General features: G+C 40.3%; 1 protein-coding gene across 1 annotated transcript in view; it reads right to left on the reverse strand.

Annotated features, from left to right (window-relative positions):
* PRKCH (protein kinase C eta) overlaps window positions 1-26,593 on the reverse strand; it is a 241,942-nt gene that overhangs the window by 154,166 nt on the left and 61,183 nt on the right. The window contains exon 2 of the mRNA XM_061156926.1: window positions 18,739-18,802. Coding sequence (XP_061012909.1) covers window positions 18,739-18,802 — 64 coding nt within the window. The remainder of the gene's footprint in view (window positions 1-18,738; window positions 18,803-26,593) is intronic.

Genomic DNA, 26,593 nt, shown 5'->3' on the forward strand with positions numbered 1-26,593 from the left:
CCCTAAAGTTCACTGCTGGAAGGACCGCTCCGGGTATTTTTAGGCACTCCTTTGGGTAGACTCTAAGCAACCATTAGGTGAGACAGTGGTACCCAGACATGCAGTCACTTCTACATAATGATTTCTGAACACTACAGACTTAACTGTTGTTGTTCGGTTGCTCTTTCATGTACGACTCTTTGCCACTCCATGGACTGCAGCATGCCAGGCTTCTCTGTCCTTCACCATCTCCTGGAGCTTGCTCAAACTCATGTCCATTGAGTCAGTGATGCCATCCAGACTTATTTCAGAGTTATTACACCTTTTCTAATAAATAAGTTATTCATTTCATTCCACTGAGACACCCAAACTCATCAACTGAGTTTTCATTATCAAAATCCCTGTAATAGTGAGATTAATATAGGTGAACTAAATGCTCAAAGCATAATCATCAAGGGAACACTTGTAAACTAGCCCCTTCTCTGACATTCCTCCTTGCTTAAAACTATCCTAATTCTTGCTCACCATGTGAACAGCTGCTGTTTTCATTTTCTGAGTATCAGCTATATTCCATAATACAAGTTACACAATAAAAATCAGGTGCGGGGTCAAAGCGAGACCTTGTAGTTGATGCAAGTCTTGGAAGTGGTTGACAACCTGCTCCAATCACAGCTACTGTGCTGTGTGTGGTTGCTTAGTCATGTCCAACTCTTTGCGACCCCATAGACTGTAGCCCACCAGGCTTCTCTATTCAGAAGATTCTCCAGACAAGAATACTGGAGTGGGTTGCCATGCCCTCCTCCAGGGAATCTTCCCGACCCAGGGATCGAATCCAGGTCTCCCACATTGCAGGTGGATTTTCTACTGTCTGAGTTACCAGGGAAGCCCAATCACAGCTAAGCCCCTGACAAGGTAAATCTGTGTATCAGGTCCACCACCACCGAGCAGGAGATCAACACCAGTGGAGCTATGCCCAGCCTTTGGAAAACTTGATGATACCTTCAAATATTTTTGCAAAAATAACTCTCCTCATGAGAGTGCTGAGAAAGTCAGTGTAAAGTGGAAGATATAAAACCTTTGAATCAGAAAAGTACATACTGAGTTATTTAATCTGTTCTTGGCTCTAAGACTTAGCATACAGGTGCCACTGTAACACAAATACTGATAAATAAAAGATGAAAGACATTTTCATAATTCTTGTCATTTTTAAAGACAGAACAGCAATCAAATCTTTTAAAACATATATGTTGCTTTTTAAATGTTGCTTCTATTGTAACTGGAATCACTTTAAATCGCCTTTTCCTGATCCCAGCTACTCAAAGAGAAGGGGAAACGCCTAGAAGTTGTCTCAAAGCCAACATTCCCATCTTGATTTTATGCATTCAATCCTGATTTGAGTCTCAGCATTAGCACCAAATTTAGACATATATACATATATACTAAGCAAGGCCCTTAGCCTCTGAGTCTCATTTTCTTCTCCCAAAGGTGCAAAAACTGTAACCCGACCTGTTTATGTCACAGCATTTTAAAGTTTCTTAAAAAAAAAATGCATTTGGGGTTTTGTCAACTCTTAAAAGATTAGAGCAAAGTAATACACTCTGCTATGCAGTTTTTTTTCCTTTTTTTTTTTCAACCTGTAAACTTCCTCCCAATCACCAAAATTTTCCATTAATCAAATTAGATATGATTTAAAGTATAACAGGGGCATTCAAACTTGGCCAAACATTAGAACCACTCTAAGTGCTTATTAGGAATCTGTTTTCCTGGCCTCTTTCCAGGAGATTCTGATTCAGTCTGGGGCCTGAAAAAAAAATCTGCATTTTTCAAAATTCTCAAGTGATTTCATTGTTCTAGAACAGATCCTCCTCTCTTGCCATTTCATACTTTTTGAAGCCCGATTTTCAGGACTTGGTAATTCTCAATTGAAGGACTCAGATAATGGAAGTATCCTTGTTTACACAAAATGCAGTAAGAATTAACCTTCAAAAAGTTATATACTAAGTCTCCTATGTGCCCAGACTGACCTTTAACCTACTTACTTCTCCAAATGTCATAGCATTTATTAAAACTCAACAAAAGTGAGTTTCCACCACATTCATGGACAGAAGATTCTAGCTGAACCAAATTTTCTGACTGTGTTTTAGATAGGTCAGGTGAATAAGAGTAATTTCCTAATAACCTATAATTGAATTTGAATTATACCTAATTATATTTAGTAGTATATGGAACTGTTATATATTGCCAGATAGTACATTTGAACTTTTAATGCATATTAAACTATGCAACTGATCCTAATGTAGCTTAGAACAATAAGAAACCCTGATGGAATGCACAGAACTCAGGATAGTCTTCATGATAAATTTAAAAGTTTTTGCTTAACAACTTACATTAAATCACTATAAGCGGATGTAAATATGGTGCTCTATGGGCTCCTAGACGAAGAAGAAAGATTATGTTCAGCCAGATGGTAAGACAGCATCAAATATAGGTGAACTTCACTCAATTAACAAAGATGTGTTCCTGATAAGGGAAGCGACATTAACAGGGTGCAGACTTCGTCAACGAGGATGCTAGTACCTCCCCTGAACTTGAGCGCTCAGTAACAATCTTCTCCTCTGCTAACACTCACTCCCCCTCCACACTCCCCACTGAAGGTTTCTGTATTTCCTGTCCCCTCTTCCCGTAACACAATCTCATGGTCCCTCCTTCCCTTTAGGTCGGCAGCTCCAACACCAACCTAATTTGAACAGAATAGCACACACACAGTCCTCATCTCTGTCCCCTCACTCTGCCCTATTTTTTCCATAGCATTTACCACTTGGCATATTATGTTAATTTGTCTAGTTGTTTGTGTCTCCGCCACACACCAAACTTTGAGTTCTATAGGAATAAACTCAATGTCATTAGTAAGTACCTACCTACACACATGCATGCATACATATATCACATGTTATACGTAAACACACTGTGTGTCCAGAGAGAGTTCTCTTGACCCATTGGACCCAAGTGGTGATAATTTAGAAGTACTGCCCAACCCAGTAAATTGTGTAACCCAAGTAAATTCACAGAGATAGCAACCGACTTTCTCCAAAACAATGTTAGAACTAAGCTGCGGCTTAGGAAAATCAAAGGCAATCTCTGACATACACAGAGAATGTGTCTCCAACCCTAGACCACTAAGGCTCCCCTCGCCCACCCTCAGCCTCCCACAGGAAGTCAGCTAGTGCTGAACAGAAGTTTCAAACACCAGGATGAAATCCTAATGCTGATGACAAGTTTCAGGGGAGAAGAAACAGGTCTTCCTGCCTCAGACATTACTGACACAGGCGTTACTGGGGAAAAAACCCTACTAAAAGGGATGTCAATATAACTGGCCTGGCGCACAGAACCTCTGCTGCCTTGCTCATTTGAAACAATAAGAGCAGAGAGCACTGGGGTTGCTGGAAATGAGACTGAAGCACAATGAAACCAGACTCTGTAGCAATTAATTTTTCTATCAAAAAATTAAATCATTTCTGTTTTCCCCAGATCTCAGCTCCACTGAGAGAATTCTGCATGAGTGTAATTCCAACTAAAAAAAAAAAAAAAAGAAACTTGAGAAAATGAAGATACTAGTCAGGCTCTGTGTTCTGCACGAATCTTGATTTCAGATGAACATGCTAGTGGGTGAGTGTCACAGAAGGTGAATCTGCGGATGCTGCCATCCATTGGCTTTTGAGCTATTTTTGTGGTTCAGCTTTTAGTGCTAACAGCTCTGACCACTTGCTCAGAAGTACTGCGACTGCCTTGTTCTGCTCAAATCAAGCAAAGGTTTAGCATCAAGCTACCGATAGCAGCATCTCTAAAGTTAGAAACCACCACAGGTTTCTGGGTAGTTTGGGTGTCATTTCCTGACCTCCCTATTTTTATGAGAAAGGGCTTATAAGAAAAACTGGCTGCAGAAGTACACCACACGGTAAAAAATAATTAGAGAAAAAGGATAACAGTTTCAAAAAATGACTGAATTTTTCTGTTGCGTATATCACCTAATTGTCACCTAACATCAGTCCCAGTAGAGCAGACACAAAAGCTTGTCAGTTCCTTCTTCTTTAAATTATCACAAAAAGTGCTGGACTTCTGAAAGAAAAATTAAAGGGGAGATAACCTAGAAATTCTAGAGATAATTTGGCCTCAGGACCCTTTTCTAGTCTTAAAAATCAAGGGCTCAGTTTGTTTATGTGGGTTCTCTCTACTGTTATTTATCATGTTAGAAATTAAAATTGAGACTTTAACAAATTTTATTCATTTAAAACAATAACAAGTCCATTGCATGTTAACATAAATAACATTCTTTATGAAAGAGAACTCTATTTTCAAAAAAAAAAAATTAAGTGAGAAGAGTGACATTGTTTTACAATTTTGCAAATCCCTTTAAAGTGTGACTCAGAGGCCAGTAAGATTCTTAGATCTGCTTCTGTATTCCATCTTCTACAACACTGTTTTAGATGAAGTATATGAACAAAATCTAGCCTCATACAGGGTAGTGGAAAAGAGAGTGTTTTAATAGCTTTTTCCGGTGCTTCTTTAATTCTATACCAAAACTTGACAACTGGTAGTTTAAGAGTTAGTTGCAATGTAGAATCTATATAATTGATGAGATTTTTATACTGTTACACTAAATCAATTAGTGTATCTTAAGCTTTCAATGGATCCTTGACTCATGCATGGCTTTGTAACATTTTGTATTGGTCATTTTGAAAATGAGGGTTTACTGAATTATGCAGATCTTCTTCCAAATGTTGACCTATTTTACAATATTAAAAAAAAAACTCACGATTGTTAATAAACAACAAATTCATAAGAAGAGTTGTTGTTTTTTTTTAAGTATTGCAAGCTGACAAGCTCATATGGTAAGTATAAAATTTCCAAAATTCTACCCATGCCTTGCAGGATCCAATTTTATCACTAGCATCATACTCAGCTTTTTGCTTGGAAATAAAAAGCTCATTTCATTCATTTTTAAGAAAATACCTGACAAAATCCTATGTCTCCATAACTACAGTTTGTCATTCTTTCAAGTAAAAATGATGTCCCATGGGGTGAAAAAAGTAGATCAATTATTCAAGTGTTCTTTCTTAAGACACAATAGTATTGTAGTATAGAGTGCCTTATGCATTGTTGTCGTTCAGTCCCTAAGTTATGTCCGACTCTTTGCAACCCCATGGACTGCAGCACACCAGGCTTCCCTGTCCTTCACTATCCCCAGAGTTTGCTCAAACTCAAGTTCATTGAGTCAGTGATGCTATCGAACCATCTCATCCTCTGCCACCCTCTTCTCCTTTGACTTCAATCTTTTTGAGCAAGAGCACCTTTTCCCATGATTCGGCTCTTCACATCAGGTGGCCAAAGTATTGGGAGCTTTAGACTCAGCATCAATCCTTCCAATGAATAATCAGGGTTGAATATTCTGGAACTCCCAGAGATCTGCAGGACCACACTTTGGGAACCATTTAAAAGTTCATCATCAATAGTCAATGAAAGTAACAGAAGTAGTCAGAATGAAGCCAACAATGGTTGAGACATAACTAAGCAAATATAGCTATCATATGCTAACTGAACTTGTCTGACTTAAAATTTTTCCAAGTTCTAGTTTAATGCTTTCAATAAGAGAACATACTGATGATGATGGTAAAACTCAGCAAATCTCAAGCTCAGTCTTCCCAGAGTTCTCTGATCTATACCTGGTATTTAAGAAGGTAGTACCTTTCCCAGGTTACTGTCAACCTTTAGGTGTAAGAAGGAGGAATCCAAAGAAAGTCTCACAAAAGAACATTATCCCAAAAGAAAACAAAACTCTGCGAAGGTTGGGATTATATCACCTAAAGGACAGTTTTTATCCAAGGTAGAATAAAGAGAAAACATGGAAACACCTCCCAGATAGTGGATGGCCTAGGAAGATCGTGGACCTCAGCATCCCAGTCTGAGCTTGTGTCTGGGTTCCAGCACTCTTTATTCAGGAGACCATAGCAACTCAGCATCCCTGAGCTGGATTCACCGCTTGCATACTGAGAACTATATCAGCCTCAGAAGTTTGTTGTGAGGAGCAAATGAAATAATATGCATGATGGCATGAACATATAGACAGCAACTATTAGGAGGGTAAGAGGCTATCTTGCTACTGGAAGAAAATGAAACAAGAGCTGCTATTGCTCCTTGCTCAGTTTCAGGCTGAGCACAGTGTCTGGTCCTCAGAAGGAGCTCAATAAATGAGCCTGCTCTCATGGGAAAGAAGATCAGGTCAACCACGACATGGGCAGTTTAGTCTCAATTCTTTAAAAAGATCATTTCTTTTTCCAGCTTTCCTTTTCTCCCCATTGCCTCAATGCCTCTTTGTTACCCCCCAGCCCTGTCTCCAACCCAGCAGTCATTTCCAATGGGAGCCACAGAACTGCTTGGACCACCAGGAGGACTGAAGTAGCCACTCATCCCTCAGGTTGAATGTACAGAAAGAATACGTATTTTTTCAAAAAGCTAACTTTATATCAACAATATGTCCCCAGGCTTGAAACATGAGAAAGGAATACTGAAAACTGCCATCAGAGATGACTTTTCCCCCTTTAAAAATGACGCACAGAGAGTGTGAGAAACTGTGAGTTGCAGCCTCCAAGCAGTTAACACACGTTTCATCTGCCTTGGTGCATGCGGCCATGATGATTTAGCAGAGAACATAATTACGTGTAAACCAGTGGTTTGACACAGGAAATCTGAGGGAAAATGTTTCAAAAAGATCAGAATCTCACTCAACCTTATAGTGCACTCCCTTAGAAGAAAGAATACTTTAGGCAGATACCAAAATTCCATCACTTTCCATCCTCTCCCCAGGGGAAATGAGTATTAGCTCCAAGTAACATAATCTAAGAGTCTGAAAGAGGGGGGCAATTCAAAGCTTCAGTGACGCTTTCTCGATGAGCTTCAAATCCACAAATGACAGGTTCTTTGTCAGACTGTATTTTTGTTTATCTTTTAAGAAATCACTTTTTCCTCCAAACTGGTACAGAATACTCTCAACTTTGCTTGGGGAACTCTGGGGAAAAGACATGTCCACAAGATTTGTCTACCATTAATTCTTTTGCTTTATGTCATTCTTTAAGAAAACTATCTTAAAATGAAACTTTCTAAGGACAAAGTGTTAAATGAAACTTTCTAAGGGCAAAGTGTTATGTAATTGTTAATAGATGATTTACGTGTCATTGGTTATGAGTGAGAACTTTACAACAGAACGAAAGGATTTGTCTTACTCATTTCTTCCTACCTGCAGTTTTTGACTCACAGCTTAGTATTTATTTAGAATCTTTAAAAATATTTCTGAAGTACTCTAGTCATTTAAATGTTTAGCTCTTCCTCTTCGTCATACATAAAAATTGGGAATTAAGGATAAAATGTATAGAGATAAAAAACACCAGCTTTAATTTATAAATGAGAATAGATATCATGTGTTCAAAGTTAAAGCATCATTTGGATGTTCCAGAGGCAACCCACATACTGTTTTTTGTTTAGGAAATAGGTATTTTAAATGTGTAATTTTGATTTCTTATTAAGGAGAATTTCAAACACATGAAAAAGTAGTCAAGCTTATAAACCTACATGTAACTGTCATCTAGCTTCAAGAGGCAACTTGTGGCCAATCTGGTTTTATCTGTACCCTCTCTCCCCTTCTTCCACCTCTGAAATACTCTGAAGTATACCTCAGGAATCATTTTATCAGTAAACATTTCAGTATGTTTCGCTCATAGATGCTCTATTTTAAACAACCAAAATGCTTCTTTCTCAAGATTACTTTGGCTATTCGAGGTTTTTTGTATTTCCATACAAATTGTGAAATTCTTTGGTCTAGTTCTGTGAAAAATACCGTTGGTAGCTTGATAGGGATTGCACTGAATCTATAGACTGCTTTGGGTAGAATAGCCATTTTGACAATATTGATTCTTCCAATCCATGAACATGGTATGTTTCTCCATCTGTTTGTGTCCTCTTTGATTTCTTTCATCAGTGTTTTATAGTTTTCTATGTATAGGTCTTTTGTTTCTTTAGGTAGATATACTCCTAAGTATTTTATTCTTTTTGTTGCAATGGTGAATGGTATTGTTTCCTTAATTTCTCTTTCTGTTTTTTTCATTGTTAGTATATAGGAATGCAAGGGATTTCTGTGTGTTAATTTTATATCCTGCAACTTTACTATATTCATTGATTAGCTCTAGTAATTTTCTGGTAGAGTCTTTAGGGTTTTCTATGTAGAGGATCATGTCATCTGCAAACAGTGAGAGTTTCACTTCTTCTTTTCCTATCTGGATTCCTTTTACTTCTTTTTCTGCTCTGATTGCTGTGGCCAGAACTTCCAACACTATGTTGAATAGTAGTGGTGAGAGTGGGCACCCTTGTCTTGTTTCTGATTTCAGGGGAAATGCTTTCAATTTTTCACCATTGAGGGTGATGCTTGCTGTGGGTTTGTCATATATAGCTTTTATTATGTTGAGGTAATCTTGAGAAAGAAGAATGGAACTGGAGGAATCAATCTGCCTGACTTCAGACTCTACTACAAAGCCACAGTCATCAAGACAGTATGGTACTGGCACAAAGACAGAAATATAGATCAATGGAACAGAATAGAAAGCCCAGAGATAAATCCACGAACCTATGGACACCTTATCTTCGACAAAGGAGGCAAGGATATACAATGGAAAAAAGACAACCTCTTTAACAAGTGGTGCTGGGAAAACTGGTCAACCACTTGCAAAAGAATGAAACTAGAACACTTTCTAACACCATACACAAAAATAAACTCAAAATGGATTAAAGATCTAAATGTAAGACCAGAAACTATAAAACTCCTAGAGGAGAACATAGGCAAAACACTCTCCGACATAAATCATAGCAAGATCCTCTATGACCCACCTCCCAGAATATTGGAAATAAAAGCAAAACTAAACAAATGGGACCTAATGAAACTTAAAAGCTTTTGCACTACAAAGGAAACTATAAGTAAGGTGAAAAGACAGCCCTCAGATTGGGAGAAAATAATAGCAAATGAAGAAACAGACAAAGGATTAATCTCAAAAATATACAAGCAACTCCTGCAGCTCAATTCCAGAAAAATAAATGACCCAATCAAAAAATGGGCCAAAGAACTAAACAGACATTTCTCCAAAGAAGACATACAGATGCCTAGCAAACACATGAAAAGATGCTCAACATCACTCATTATTAGAGAAATGCAAATCAAAACCACAATGAGGTACCATTATACGCCAGTCAGGATGGCTGCTATCCAAAAGTCTACAAGCAATAAATGCTGGAGAGGGTGTGGAGAAAAGGGAACCCTCTTACACTGTTGGTGGGAATGCAAACTAGTACAGCCGCTATGGAAAACAGTGTGGAGATTCCTTAAAAAACTGGAAATAGAACTGCCATATGACCCAGCAATCCCACTTCTGGGCATACACACTGAGGAAACCACATCTGAAAGAGACACGTGCACCCTAATGTTCATCGCAGCACTGTTTATAATAGCCAGGACATGGAAGCAACCTAGATGCCCATCAGCAGATGAATGGATAAGGAAGCTGTGGTACATATACACCATGGAATATTACTCAGCCATTAAAAAGAATTCATTTGAACCAGTCCTAATGAGATGGATGAAGCTGGAGCCCATTATACAGAGTGAAGTAAGCCAGAAAGATAAAGAACATTACAGCATACTAACACATATATATGGAATTTAGAAAGATGGTAACGATAACCCTATATGCAAAACAGAAAAAGAGACACAGAAATACAGAACAGACTTTTGAACTCTGTGGGAGAAGGTGAGGGTGGGATATTTCAAAAGAACAGCATGTATACTATCTATGGTGAAACAGATCACCAGCCCAGGTGGGATGCATGAGACAAGTGCTCCAGCCTGGTGCACTGGGAAGACCCAGAGGAATCAGGTGGAGAGGGAGGTGGGAGCGGGGATCGGGATGGGGAATACGTGTAAATCCATGGCTGATTCATATCAATGTATGACAAAACCCAGTGAAATGTTGTGAAGTGATTGGCCTCCAACTAATAAAAAAAAACCAAAAAAAACAGAACTGTAAACTTTAAAAAAAATAAAATAAAATAAAATAAACAACCAAAATGCCACAATCACAGCTAAATAAGGTTAATAATTCCTTATTATTATGATGTACGCAGTCATACATTTTCCCAGTTGTATCCTGAGAGTTCGTTTTGCAATTCTTGCTTGATATGTTTCACATGTTGAAGGTGGTTAATATGTTTCTCATTTGTTATTTTGGTTTTCTCTCCTTTTTTCCTTTTTTCTTCCAATTTTTAATCTTTTGCTATTTTTGGTTTTCCCTTCTCTTTTCTTTTTCTCTTCCAAGTTTTAGTCAAAGGAAGCAAGTCTCTTGTCTTATCAAATGTTTCCACATTTTGAATTTTGCTGATTGTATCTCGTGGTGTCATTTTAAATGTGTTCCTATCCCCCTATTCCCTCCACAATGGTGGTTAAATGTGGAAGCCTCACCAGATTTGGGCTTGATTTTTTGGCAAGACTACTTCACAAATGGGATGGTGTACTCCCATAAGGAAACACACGTCATTTGGTTCTCGCTCTGTGGGCCAATCATTGAAGTATGAGATACCCTGAATCCAGGCAAACTTCACTTATATAAACTACACTATCTTCAAATCTTAAACTGTATTTCTTAATAGCATTACAGTGCAACAACATCTTTTTGGATTTGTTGAGGGGATATCACTATTTTAACAATTTCTTTTGTTGCTTCTCTTCCAATTATAAAAGTGACGAGTTTAGTTCAATGCATTTTCAACAATACTTCAAACTTTCTTTTTCTTGGCCACTCCACTCTTCCAGGTAAGAACTACTCCAGCATAGTGACCATCAAACAGAGCCACAGTGACAGCATCTAGAGGTTGCATTAGAAGTACAGGTTTCTTTCATCACTTTAATAAAATTTCAGCTCGATTAGGTGGCTGATCCAGTGGTTAGCTCCAGAAAGGCTTAGTCAGAATGAAATAAAGAATGACATGAGACAGCCCTTTGAAAACAGTAAGTCAGTTCAACTGTGTCTTGGCAGCTGTGCTGAGGGGAATTCTATATCTGATCAAGAGTGATAACATCTTTCTTAATATGAACAATGGTGATGGGTTTTTGATCCAGTTGACAATGTTATGCCTTCGGCTCTGTGACAGATCTCCATGAAGAGTTTTTCTTGCTCCATCTCAGTTCAATGTTGGGTTTTGAAGCAGGCGCATCTTCTCATCTTAGCATTAAACATAAATCTATACATAGCATACTTCATGATCAAATTGTGAAGCTACTGATGTTAACACCAACTAATGTGTAACTTTTTTTTCTAAAAGTCCTTTATGTCTGTACTTTTTTCAAACTTCATTAGCAAACATTTTGATGTCAATTTGTAAGATGTTCTACCATCTGGCAAAACAGTCCCTAACATGCACTAAGCACTCAAATATTATTGAATAAGTAATAAATATACTAACAAAATGAGTGTTCATTAAGTAAACCTTCAACAGAGTTTGGGTGAGTTTGACAAATTATAATCTGTGAGCCAGATTCTTAATTATTGGTGTTCCACAGAGTTCTGCTCTTAGTCAACCTTGGTTTTCTAAATCTTCTCAGTGGGTCCCAGTCTCCCACTGGCAGCCAGGGTTACATCTCACGCCTAGATGCCTTAACAAACTCTAGACTCTTATTGCTACTAAGCATCTCCTCCTGTATTTCTCACAAGTGTCTCAAACTCCACCTGCTCAAAGTCGAATTCACCACCTTCTACTGCTTTGTTTCTAATCTGGTGAATGACTGCACGACATCCTCTGAGCATCACTGGAGTCTCATCCTTCTTCATCCCTGACACCCCATGAACTGCCAATTCCTGCTGGTTACATTTCTCATAGCTGTCCCCCACTCTCCATTTATCCCCACAGATTCCAACTTAACTCCAGTTCTAGTAATCTCTCTCTTCAGTTCAGTTTAGTTGCTCAGTTGTATCCAGCTCTTTGTGACCCCATGAACCGCAGCACGCCAGGCCTCCCTGTCCATCACCAACTCTCGGAGTTCACCCAGACCCATGTCCATAGAGTTGGTGATGCCATCCAACCATCTCATCCTCTGTCGTCCCCTTCTCCTCCTGCCCTCAATCTTTCCCAGCATCACGGTCTTTCCAAATGAGTCGGCTCCTCGCATCAGGTGGCCAAAGTATTGGAGTTTCAGCTTCAGCATCAGTCCTTCCAATGAACACCCAGGACTGATCTCCTTTAGGATGGACTGGTTGGATCTCCTTACAGTCCAAGGGACTCTCAAGAGTCTTCTCTAACACCACAGTTCAAAAGCATCAATTCTTCGGCACTCAGCTTTCTTCACAGTCCAACTCTCACATCCATACATGACCACTGGAAAAACCACAGCCTTGACTAGACGGACCTTTGTTGGCAAAGTAATGTCTCTGCTTTTTAATATGCTATCTAGGTTGGTCATAACTTTCCTTCCAAGGAGTAAGCGTCTTTTAATTTCATGGCTGCAGTCACCATCTGCAGTGATTTTGGAGCCCAAAAAAATAAAGTCTGAACTGTTTCCACTGTCTCTCCGTCTATTTCCCATGAGGTGATTGGACCAGATGCCATGATCTTAGTTTTCTGAATGTTAAGCTTTAAGCCAACTTTTTCACTCTCCTCTTTCACTTTCATCAGGAGGCTTTTTAGTTCTTCTTCACTTTCTGCCATAAGGGTGGTGCATCTGCATGTCTGAGGTTATTGATATTTCTCCCGGAAATCTTGATTCCAGCTTGGCTTTCCATCCCAGCATTTCTCATGATGTACTCTGCATATAAGTTAAATAAGCAGGGTGACAATATACAGCCTTGGTGTACTCCTTTTCCTATTTGGAACCAGTCTGTTGTTCCATGTCCAGTTCTAACTGTTGCTTCCTGACCTGCATACAGGTTTCTCAAGAAGCAGGTCAGGTGGTCTGGCATTCTCATCTCTTTCAGAATTTTCCACAGTTTATTGTGATCCACACAGTCAAAGGCTTTGGCATAGTCAATAAAGCAGAAATAGATGTTTTTCTGGAACTCTCTTGCTTTTTTGATGATCCAGCAGATGTTGGCAATTTGATCTCTGGTTCCTCTGCCTTTTCTAAATCCAGCTTGAACATCTGGAAGTTCACAGTTCACGTATTGCTGAAGCCTGGCTTGGAGAATTTTGAGCATTACTTTACTAGCATGTGAGATGAGTGCAATTGTGTGGTAGTTTGAGCATTCTTTGGCTTTGCCTTTCTTTGGGGTTGGAATGAAAACTGACCTTTTCCAGTCCTGTGGCCACTGCTGAGTTTTCCCAATTTGCTGGCATATTGAGTGCAGCACTATCACAGCATCATCTTTCAGGATTTGAAATAGCTGAACTGGAATTCCATCACCTCCACTAGCTTTGTTCATAGTGATGCTTCCTAAGGCCCACTTGACTTCACATTCCAGGATGTCTGGCTCTAGGTGAGTGATCACACCATCATGATTATCTGGGTCGTGAAGATCTTTATTGTACAGTTCTGTGTATTCTTGCCACCTCTTCTTAATATCTTCTACTCCTTTAGGTCCATAACATTTCTGTCCTTTATTGTGCCCATCTTTGCATGAAATGTTCCCTTGGTATCTCTAATTTTCTTGAAGAGATCTCTAGTCTTTCCCATTCTACTGTTTTCCTCTATTTCTTTGCATTGATCGCTGAGGAAGGTTTTCTTATCTCTCCTTGCTATTCTTTAGAACTCTGCATTCAAATGGGTATATCTTTCCTTTTCTCCTTTGCTTTTTGCTACCCTTCTTTTCACAGCTATTTGTAAGGCCTCTTCAGACAGCCATTTTGCTTTTTTGCATTTCTTTTTCTTGGGGATGGTCTTGATTTCTGTCTCCTGTACAATGTCACGAACCTCCATCCATCTCTCTCTTAGAAAACTTTAATTGTCTCTTACTGGCTATCTATACCCATCTCCTCTTATGATCCTAGTAGCCCTCTGCCCCCAGCCCCATGTACCCATGGCCACCAAGTAAGATTTTCCCACTCCTTAAAACCCTTCACTGGCACTCCATCATGTCTGCGAGCCTAGAAGTAGTGTAACCATGCAGTTTATCCTCTAACCTGGGATCCTCATGATGCTGTGAGTGGTTACACTGGTCCAGCAGACAAACTCAGACTGTCCTGGGCAAACCTACACATGCCTGTGGGCTCAGTTTCTCGTTTGTGTCTGACTCTTTGCGACCCCATGGACTGTAGCCCTCCAGGCTCCTCTGTCCATGGTATTTCCCAATTATACTGGAGTGGGTTGCCATGTCCTTCTCCAGGGGATCTTCCCGACTGAGGGATTGAACCTGCATCTCCTGTACTGGCAGGCAGATTCTTTACCACTGAGCCACGAGCATGAGGCCCTCCCAAGTCTCTGCCGCACTTCCTACCGCACTCCCTCTCACTCGGCACCCCTCTCACTATGCTCAGTCTTAGGAACTCTTCACTGTTCTCTCACCTCTATACCTATCTTCCCCTCTTAAACATTCTCCTCCGCCAGCAATATTTCTATTGATCGTTCCACTATGCTCCTCCCCAGTGGAGCTTCCTCTAAAATCTCCTGGCTGATCTGATCACATGTTCCTGCCAGCCAGCACCGTGCCTTGAACTTATTCCTGTGCTGGGTCCTGGGCCCCCACAGCAGAGGAGCTCGTTCCAGTGTCTGTATCTTGTTCATCTTTATATCCCCAGCATCTGTGATGAGATCACAGGTCTGTACCCAGCAGGCATCGCTCATGTCATTTCTCATGTCATGTCTTTTATTTAACAAAAACTCTTTTGCCTTAGCTGCAAATTCAGCACAATTATCGAAAGATGAGAAGATGAGACAGGATGAAATAAGGACTAGTCAGCAACTCCTAATGCCAGTCTGGTGTATCACAGACCATACCTCCATTTAAGCAATTGCATTTTAAAGGAGAGCCTTGGGATTATAGCATCTCGGTTAATGGCAGAACCCCTAGAACAGGCCATGAAAGGGAAACAGGCATGGCGATAAGCCAACATCACATTAGAAACTGTCCACTAAATTCTTGAGGCTTCTAGTATAAAAGAAAAACAGTGCCGAAATAAAATACACCTGCTGATTATACGTGGGTGCCACGCAGGGGTGGGGAGAATGACAGGACTCTTGCTGCCCTGACAACAGGAACATGGAGATGTGCCTTCAGAGAAGACTTTCCTACACATTCTATCATCTGACCTCCCAAACAACCCTATGAGATAGATCAGGTATACACTGAGGTTCAACCAACATGTCTTTCTTTTTTAACTTCACTTTTATTTTATATTATAATTGATTTACAATGTTGTGTTAGTTTCTGCTGCAAAGCAAAGTGATTCAGTTATACATATATCTATGCTTTTTTCAGATTCTTTTCACATACAGGTTATTACAGAATATTGAGCAGACGTCCCTGTGCTATAGGTCCTTGTTATCTATGTTAAATACAGTAGTGTGTATATGTTAATCTAATCGCAACCTGCTAATTTATCCTTCCCCCACCTTCACTTTCCCCTTTGGTAACTATAAATTTATTTTCTGAATCTGTGATTCTGTTTCTGTTTTGTAAACAAGTTCATTTGTATCATTTTTTTAGATTTTACATATGAATGATATCATATGGTATTTGTCTTTCTCTGCCTGACTTACTTCACTTACTGTGATAATCGCTAGGTCCATCCATGTTGCTGCAAATGGCATTATTTCATTCTTTCATCAACCAACATTTCTTGAGCCTTGACCATCCCTCTGGGATCCCAGGCCAATGCCCCCTTCACAGCCTGCGCCACACCAGGCAAGCCTGACTCACCCTGCTCCTTTATGGAAAGCCCTCCAGGACCCCAGGTGGGAACTAGAGCTCCCAATGTTCTCCAGCTGACCTGTCACCTGATAGCCAGAGATGATCTAGGGTGGCTGACAGGAGAGAGGCCAAACCAGGGGCATTCTCACAGAGCCAGGTCCCTGTGCTGACACGGCGGAGGCAGGAGTGTGTGGGCTGGGGAGCACCATTCCTTCCTTGCGTAACACGCACAGAGACAGTCATCACATTCTCTGCATCTGACAAGGAAGCTGGGCCCTAAGGCGGCAGCAACGTGCCAGCTCAAGTTGAGCCCTAGCCTAGGAGCTACACTGACAAGATAAGGCTCCCACAGACAGGGAGATCAGCTCTGAGCTTCTAAAATACAGCCCACACAGTGATGCTATAGATCCTGAAACTTGAACATTAAAAATCTCCTTCTCATGGGTAAAACAGCCCTTTTAACATCATTTAAAAATACACACACACACACCCCTAAGAGGGGCAGAATGCGAAGATATCGATCACTATCACTTTAGTGTGAATTAGCCCATGAATTCCCTGTCTTCCTTTTTAGCAAGTGTTCCTGGAGAGAGGAGATCACTGAGCATCTTTCTGGAGTAAGAGACATTTGAAGACAGAGAACAGGAAGGACTAACTTAAAGGGGAGGTGGAATTACCAAAGATGAACTTGGCCTGCCTTGCCATTTTACCCAGGGTCACCTCTGAAAGGAATATTATTGCAATGGCCTAGTAAGCACTCACCCCAAGTAACACTTGACATTCTTTTATCATCACCATAACTAATAAATTAATACTACGAGAATATTGAGGACTATTCCAGTACCACTGTTCTGATGTTTCTAGTGTACAATTAAGGAAGATAGAAACGTAATAAAATTTATTCTTAGAGAGCCAGTATAACTCTAAAAAGAGATGTAATGTAACAACAGCACCATCAGACCTGGTCTAACACACATGGCCTCACTCCTCTGGCCCGTTGCAACTTACGGCAGCATACTCAGCGAGTTCAGCATATTCAGAATCTCACCCACTCCTCATTCATGCCTCTACACTCACTGTTGGGTTTGTCTATACCATGGTTGTACCCACCTTCCATGTGCTGTAAGAATGTTCTATCAGCAATGTTCTGTAATATTACATTATATTTTATTTGACTGAGTTATGAGCAGATTCATTTTTTCTCATGAATCCTGTTTGTTCAAAATGCCAAGCAAAACCAAAAGATGTGTGAGCAGGCAGAAGACCCCTAAACTATAATTTGGACGGTTTTTTCATGTTCAAGTAACCTAAGTTTCTGCTAATTTCAATATCAGAGCAAAAAGATAAGATGCAACAATTGAGACAAGTTGAAAAATACTAACCTTAAGATAATTTGCCCCCATGAAGGAGAAGGGTTGAATGTGATAAGAGACAATCATTTCTCAAAGGTGTCACCAATTTGCAAAATGCCAACACCAAATAGACAAACCATAAAGCCACACCTCTATAGACCTTTGCAAGGATTTTAGTAATGGTAGAATAGCTTGCAAAGGACTAACCCTGCCAACGAAAACAATTAAATATTTAGAGATATATTCTAAAACAATTAATTGGAAACACTGGAAAGCCACTAGAAAAGGGACAGAAATTGCAAGGAATTTGATATGCAAATTAATACAAGTTATCATTCCATAGCCACCAGCATGTCTAAAATTAAAGAGAATTACCACATTAAATGTTGGTGAGGACATGGAGTAATTAGAACTCTATCATACATTCCTGTTGGGAATATAAGAATACAACCACTTTGGAAAATCATGTGAGTTTCTTATAAAGTTAAACATGTATCTACTCTGTTATTCAGTAATTCCACTGCTAGGCATTTACCCAAGAGAAATCAAGGTGTAATTTATGTACAAGAATATTTATGGAAGCATTCTTCATAATAACCCCAAACAGGGAAAACTCCAAAATGTCCATCAGGACAAGAATGAGCAAACAAAATTGTGCTACATTTATAGAATGAAACATTCAGCAATTAAAAAGAATAGAATAATAATATACACAATGACATGAATAGATCTCACAGAAATTATGCTGAGCAAAATAAATCAGACACAGAAGAGAACATGTTCTATAGTTCCATTTATATTGACTTCCAGAAGAGACAAAACTAAACTACAATGAAAAAACAAAACAAAATACTGCATTCACTATCTCTGGCAGCAGGGGATTAACTAGGAAAGGACACAGGGAACTTTCAGAAGGATGAAAATGTTATGTCTTGGATTGAAGTGCTAGTTACATGGTTGTACGCATTTGTCAAAATCAAATTCTTCACTTCTGATCTATTCAATTCACTGTATATAAATTTTACCTCAATTAAAAATAAAGGAAAGTGGGAGGTGAGGGTAGTGTCAGGGGAAGAGGAAAAGAATCACTCGAAGGACAGGATGAGATAAAGATTATAAGGAAAAGAATATGCTGCTTCAATTTTTAATACATTAAGAGGCAAACTAAAGGTTTGGCCCAAAGTCAAAAATTTAAGTACAGTTTAATAGATATGAACCAAAACAGGCAAGAACTTCTTGCACTAAAAAGATGATGAATAAAAAACAAAACACAAGATTGCCAGAATTAGCAAATATATTTGCTCTGGCAACCAAAACCAGTAGACCATTAGGCAATAAAATACCAACCAGCCTAATTTAAACAGTTAATATTTTAAAGCACCTTTTATAAAATATTTTTATAATTTCTATGATAGAAATTCCTATTGAGTATGAACTCAATAGTACACAAATACCAGAAACCACCCCAAATTCACTCTTACCTTCAGTGAAACTCCCTGTTAGAGTTATTACGACAAATACTTTCCCTTCTGGCTCCAGATCCACCTAGAAAGAGAGGGGGAAATGTGTTATATTCTAATTTTGAAGTATTCTTTTGGTGGATCTCAAAAACTTCTTTCCAGAGAGGCCTCAATGTGCAAATCACAGCCACAGATCAGATCTCGGTCTTTCACTGAACAGCAGATGGGCAAGAAACAAGTAACAGTGCAAGAAGTTGTAAAGGATGAAAAACAGATCTGAATGAAACTATCCTCGCAATGTTTCCCCTCTCTTGAAATTTCTCCTCTTTGAGATATTGATAAGCATTCATACACAAGGTCACCGTTTCTGAAACATCCCTAACTGTGTGCAACATCTGTAAGAACAATATTTTGCTAAACCACGTGGGAAGCGTATAAAGTAGAGAAATAATGGCAACACAAAAGGCTATGAACCCATGTGATGCGGTCAGCCGCACACCTGTAGTTTTGGGAAGTAAAGAGCTTGACTGGAAGACCGCTGTCTCTGTACCACTTCCACTTGAGTGCCATCCATCTTCAGGAAGCACCAGGACAGGCAGTACATGTGCTGTGCATTCACTGCTCTCAGCTGTTCACAGGAATATCAAGGCTCCTTTCTGTTCTCACCTGCGAGCTGAGAAAACAAGATGGACATCCTGCCAATGAGGCAGCTGGACGTCTTCTCACTAGATCCCATCCTCTGAAAACATGCCCGTCTCCCAGAAGCCTTCACCCAGCATGGCCCCAGGACAGGGCAGTGCCCTCCATGTCTGCTCTGACCACACGGACCCAGGTAGGCAGGCTCTGCCCTCTTCATGCCAACCTTGAACTACCCATGAACACCTCTAAGCCATGGATTCTGATACATAAACTTACACAAATACATAAATTTACAATATTTTAATTGTAATTAAACACATAAATTTACAATTGTCCTTAAATATTTGTTTAGCCCATGACTTCAGTTCTGCCTTTGACCTGAAGACAGAAAGGTCTGGAGAAGTTGAGTGTAGATATGGATGGTATTTTGAGTAGAATATTAAATTTAAGTGAGCTGCAAATCATATGGTACAGTGTTCAAAGCAGACTAGAACATGGACTCCAGTCTGACCGGCACAGTGGCTCTGGGCAAGGTCTTAACCATCCCCTGTTTCAGTGCTCACATCTCCAAGTCCATGATATCATTACTCAGCGTTTCTGACATTGCTCCCATGAGACGACCTCAAAGAACTTTGATAGTACTATTTACTGCTTGTACTATACCAACAGGTGACCCCTACTGAAGGGGAAAAAATGCATTGACCATACGCTAGCTCACTGCCACCTGTCTCTAAACACTACATGCTGCTTATACTTTTTCAAAAGTACTGACAAACAGTACAAAAGTACTGTCCTGTACAGACTCAGGAAGCTTCATCTACATCAGAGCTGATTCTTATAAACTCTGCCCTTCTCTGCCTTCAGTCTACTACTACCAGCGTGGTTACCGCACTGTAATTCACCCCAGTGTTCAAACCAGCTTCTTGCATCACGACTACTGCTAACTTAACAACATCCCCTTAACTACCTTAACACCACTTGTGAACCCTTACAGAACAGCTCTGAAAATAGAACTCTCTGGAGAGATGACTAAACAGGATGTCAGTCTCTAATTGTCTCCACTCTCTGCCTTGACTTGTTTCAAGTCAAAAATATGTTATTTTTAAAAGCCACTCCCTCATCTTCAATATAAAATCCTGTCAGAGCCACACACATGCACACACACTGACCTCACATCATCAACTGCTGCTGGCACAGAAGGAGCTGCTGCCAGCCGACAGACAGACAGACTGCCAGGCCACCTCTGTGACCCAACACGTGAACTCCCTCCAACACTGCCTGATGGCCTACAAAGAAGGTCCCTCCACCTCACGGGTCAGGAGCTGCTCTGCCAGACAGCAGGAGACTCCAGCACGGAGAACCAGGAGGTCTCACAGTGCAACAGGTTTGAGCCTCAATTTTGACCCATGCCACCGTCGTGGTGGAAAAGCCAGACTCAAATACCATCTGTAAACCAAGTTCATCTAAGCCCTCTGACCTTAGAACGAGATTTTACCAACTGCAGGTCGAGACTCATAAGTGAGACACGAAAATCATGTGATGAGTTTCATACAACAGAGATTTTTAAATGGAACAGAAAACATGAACAAACCAAATAGGAAGGAAAAGTACCATGTCATGAAAATTGTTTGCAGTTCTGTATGCATAATAAGGGCATACTGGGCTTTACAGTAAAAATGTATTCCTTACTGTGTTACAGAGAAACAGTTTGACAATGTGGCCTTAGCAGTTATCTGCTTCATCTACACAGTGCAATGGCTTGGCATCTATTCATGGTGGCTGTTCAGACACTTTCAGTGACAGCCATCTGATACCACTGCAGCTGACCTCTTTCATTCCTGTCCCCCAGGGTAATCTTTCTCTGTAACCAACAGCTTCCATTGGTGGAAATGCAGTGACCAATATCTTCCATTCACCAACCCTAGTATTGTCCCCTATAGTTGTAGCACATATTTTATCTCTAGGCGAAATATCCATGCCAGCTTCTGGCAACAGCGCTTCAGCTTTGAGAACTAGCCTGCCCTCACATTAGTCCATGGCTCAGCTGCGATTCTATCCCTGCTTCAGAGTGGACATGTGACCCAAGTTTGCCAAGCAGAGCACTGAATACCCTCAGCCACGATGACTGGCCTGAAAGCAACATAAGCCCTATATCACCATTTGCGTACTTGCTACTCCCTACCCTCAGTCACTGGTGCAGCTTTGGGCAACAAAATGCAAATAGGTTCAATCAGGAATCCTGGATCTATAGGGAGAAATACAATCTCACTCCAGCTGAACTTCAATCTGGAAGGACAGAAACTTGGGAAGGTCTGGCACCATTTTGTGACACTGGGCTGCAGAATGAAGCCAATAAAGAAGGGAGAGCTGAGAAAGAAAGAGACCAGGTCTTGATGTCATTCAAAGCTTCAGATCAAACGCTGCTTGATTCTTCTGGACTTCTCAGTTATTTGAGCCCATACATTCTTTTTCCTTTAGCCAGTTTGAGTAAGGTTTTTTTTTTTTTTTAAATCACTTGCACCCAGAAAGGCTTATCCAAATTGGCAGCCTAAGAGAATAAGTCATATTTTTAATAAAGTCAATTATCACCTCCCCTGTACACCGTCTAACACCCATGCCATCCCCTACAATCTGTTTCCCTGTCTCTTCCCAGCACTGAAACAGCTCCTGTAACCCATGTGCGCACCTGATGGTCAGATCCAAAGATGTGTCTGTCTTTCCCTCGGCTGACTTCTCTGCAGTATCTCATGCTCTGGCCAGCTTCCTCTTTCATGAATCTCTCTATAAACCCTGCTGATCCTAAGTCCCCTTTTCCTCCCATTGGAATATTCAGACCTCATGATTTCAAAACCCACTTGAGATTTTTTTGGAGTAGGAGAAAACACAAACACATCAGAACCTCCAAAAGGGTATGGTCACTTACGTAAGTCTCAAGCACAGACTTTACTTCCAAACCTATCTATGCACCTTTTCTGAAAGTCTCCATCTCTACATCTCATTGAGACAAGTCCCTTTAATTCAACACATCCAGAGTGCAAAGTCTCATCTTGTACCCACTAATTGACTCCCCCTATTCCTGATTCCACATTTTCCCAGCAGCCCACACTCCTCCCCACGTGCACGTAATCCTACCAGACCTCTCCAAGTCCACTTTCTGAGAATCTCCTCAGCCCACCCCTTCCTCTCTATCCTCCCACTCTGCCTCACCTAGCCTCTTGCAGATCTGGCCTCCTAGCTGGTTTCTATCTCCAGACTCATTGTCCTCCAGCTGTTACCACTGACATTTCAAAAGTGAAAGTCTGACTTTCTAACTTAAAATCCTTTTATGTGTCCTCTCTCTTCTATGATAACAGCCAAACTCCTCAGCAGGGCACACAGCCCTGCATGCTGCGTCCTCACCATCCCAAACATGTACAACCCGTGTCTCAGCATCTTTCAATTATCTGTAGACTCTGCGGGGAGGCATGTTATTTCATTTATAAGCTGAGAGATCAACAAAATGGATTCTGGGTCAGACAGCATAATGGAGAATGTGGTCAAAATGGTGGAAAATACCCATTACCTGTCTGAAGCTTATTGCCTAGTGATTTGGGGCATGTGCCTTTTTATCTAGAAAATCCTTCTCTTTTTAAACTGTCAAACTCCTATTTGCCCATTGAGAGTCAACTCAAAACTCACTTTGTATAGAAGACCTTCTGAGACCACTTTTGTTTTAATTATTTATTTTTATTATTACTTTTTAAAGATAGCTTTATTACTTTGCCAGGTAAAGAGGGACACATCAGGCTTGTTTTTTATAAGGGAGAGGGATCGATTTATTTATGGCTGTGCTGAGTCGTCTTTGCTGCTCACAGCCTTCTCACTGAGGTAGCTTTTGGTTACAGAGCATGGGTTCTAAAGCACATCAGCTCAGTAGGTGTGGCGTGAAGGCTTAGCTGCTCTGCGGCATGTGGGATCCTCCCAGACCAGGGATAGAACCTGTGTTCCCTGCATTGTAAGGCAGATTCTTAACCACTAGACCACCACGGAAGTCTCGAGACCTCTTTTAGACAAGTGGACAACTCTACCCCATTACAGAGACCATTGTTGGAACCCACTTGTAGTTATAGTCATCATGCCCTGGTCACTTAGGATACTGCCTTGCACATAAGAGGACTGAAATGGTTTTGTGAGTGAGTAAATTAACAAACCAGCAAGGATATTCCAAACAGTTTCATATAGGACATGGTTTTCTCCTCCTTTACCATTCTGATAAATGTCCTCCAGATAATTTCTCCACACCCCCATGAAAGAGTGAACATCAGCCCACAGATGCAACCAAACCTTAATGGGATAAAGCAAGGTTATCACAAACCTTGATGTCAACACTGACAGTGCCGTTTAGTGACGCAGCTACAGACTTCATGAACACTGGAGAGAAGATCCAGTGACCCAACCCGAGTGTGTCATCAACTAAAACCTTTGCACCTTTTCTACCTGCTCTAAGGCTCTGCTTTCCACATCCTAAACAGTGATTAGGCCCCAAATCCTAAGCTTTGTATTTTTCTACAGAATTTCAGCTCACTTCTGTGGGTCCCAAGGCTCAATGAATTCCAAATCGAGTCATTCAGTCACTCTGCTCATCAGCTTCATGGCCTTCCACTTCAGGGCCTGGGTTACCTTGTCATCATCTATGGTACTTACAGAATGTCCACTATAACAGGGCTGAGGTCAGAGTGCCCAGGAGGTCCCACTTATAAATGCAGGCCTTGAGCATTCTTTCTGGAACAATCATTCAGGGAGAAGAGAATAAACTAAGCCCTCTTTCCTATAGACCACTTCTATTAGTGAGGAGGGCAACTCCTGAGTCCTTGCTGAAATTCAGAAAGCAATGGCCTTCAAAATGTGGCATTCTTACGAATCCATATAGGATGTTCCTATACATAATACTGAACTTCAACTCACACACGGTAGCTTATACAAAAATTAACTCAAAATGGATTACAGACCTAAATATAAAGCCTAAAACTTTAATACTTCAAGAAAAATAAATCAGAGAAAATCTTAGAGACCTTGGGTTAGGCAAATATTTCTTAGATATAAGACCAAAGTGCAACCCATGAAAAAACAAAATCATAAACTGGACTTCATCTAAATGAAAATGTCTGCTCTTTGAATGATACTTTCAAGAGAATGAAAGACAAGCTACAGATAAGGAGAAAATACATGTATCTTTTTCTCATAAAATAAAGAACTTGCTTAACTCTGTTTTAAAACAAACAAACAAACAAAAAAAAAAACCAATTTTTAAAAAATGAGCTTCATCACTTAATTTCACCAAAGAAGACATATATAAAGATGGCAAATAGGTACATAAAGACAAGATCAACATTATTAGTCATTGCTGCCAAGTCGCTTCAGTTGTGTCCGACTCTGTATGACCCCGTAGACGGCAGCCCACCAGGCTCTGCCGTCCCTGGGATTCTCCAGGCAAGAACACTGGAGTGGGTTGCCATTTCCTTCTCCAAGTCATTAGAGAAATGCAAATTAAAACCAAAATGCAAAAACAATGCATACCTATTAGGAGGTTTAACATGAAAAAGTCTGATGATACTAAATGGAAGAATGTGGAACAATTGGAATTCTCATATGCTGTTGATGGGATTGTAAAATGGTACCATCACTTTGGAAACAGTTTGATATTTTCTTAAAAGTTACACATACATCTCCCATTTGACCCAGTCATTTGACTTGTATTTAGGGAAGAATACTGCAAGCATATGTTCAAAAATATGTATGCAAATGTTCACAAGGGCTTTTTGAAAAATACAATATACCCATACAATGGAATGTGTATCAGTCGCTCAGTCGTGTCTGACTCTTTGCAACCTCATGGATTATAGCCTGCCAGGTTCCTCTGTCCATGGACTTCTCTAGGCAAGAATACTGGAGTGGGTAGCCATTCCCTTCTCCAGGGGATCTTCCCAACCCAGGGATTGAACCTGGGTCTCCAGCATTGCATGCAGATTCTTTACCACTGAGCCACCTATGAAGCCCTAGTATTCAAGAATAAAAATAATAATCTATTGATGTATGCAGCAACATGTAAGAATAGTAAATGAAAGAAGTCAAACACAAAAGAGAATATTCTGCCTAGAAAAAACAAGACAACATATAGTTTTACATGGCTATAAACATATAGCTTCTATATTGGCAGAAAACATATCTGTGGTTGCCTGGGGATGGGTAAAGGAAATAGAACAAGTGGTAAAGAGGGATTAAAAAGGGGCAGGAGAGCATCAAGGCGAAAGAATGGAGAAAGAATACTCTTTTTAACAAATGGTGCAGTGACAACTGTATTCCACATGCAAAAGAATAAAAGCGAACTCCCACCTCACACCATATGTAAATATGAAATCAAAATGGATCATAGACCTAAAACTAAGAGTTATAGCTATAAGACTCTTAGAAGAAAACAGGAATAAATTTTCCTGACTTTGGGTTAGGCAATGGTTTCTTAGGTATGACATCAAAATGACAAGTGACAAGAAAGTGATAAACTGGACTGCACCAAAATTTAAAACATCTATGGTATAAGAACAAACAAACCAAGTGTCTACATCTCACTGCCCAAATGCTCTTCCCAAAGTGCCACTCTCATCAACTTTCCTCCATCCAAGCCTCCAGAGGCTTCCCAGTGCCTCCAGAAGAAAACTCATTCTGCTTGACCTGATTTTCCAGGGCACCATGAGCTCCTCTCTGTCTCCCCACTAATTAAACCAAACCTCTTCTTCAAATTTCCATTCTTTAAACTTGCTCTGCTAGTCAGGTCTGTCTCCTCACTGTGGCACAGCCACACCTGTGCTTGGGCTGCTGTCTCTGCTTAGAAAGGCATTCTTTCTCCATCTATCCACTCATCCCAACCTTGGCTGGATGACTTCTAGGGTCAGGATCATTGCCAGGTGCTCAGAATTTCTCAGAGAAGCTCCCTGGGGCTGCGGGTAGGAGGAGCAGCTGAGTGTACCTGGCAAAGATGATGTAGCTACAGAAGTTGAAGGAAGAAACTTTTGCCAGGAAGATCCTGACAGGCGCATTGATCCCTCCAGTCTCAAAATTCCTTTCTCAATTATTATCTTAGTATTTACCAATGCCCTTGAACAATTAGATAAAATTTCACAGACTTACATCTCATCACTTGCAGTTATGTTTGTAAGCTCCGTTCCCAAGGGAGCTGACAATTTTTTTTTTTAATTCTCCA

This window comes from Dama dama, chromosome 12 (genome assembly GCF_033118175.1).
Source record: "Dama dama isolate Ldn47 chromosome 12, ASM3311817v1, whole genome shotgun sequence".
NCBI classification, from domain to species: domain Eukaryota; kingdom Metazoa; phylum Chordata; class Mammalia; order Artiodactyla; family Cervidae; genus Dama; species Dama dama.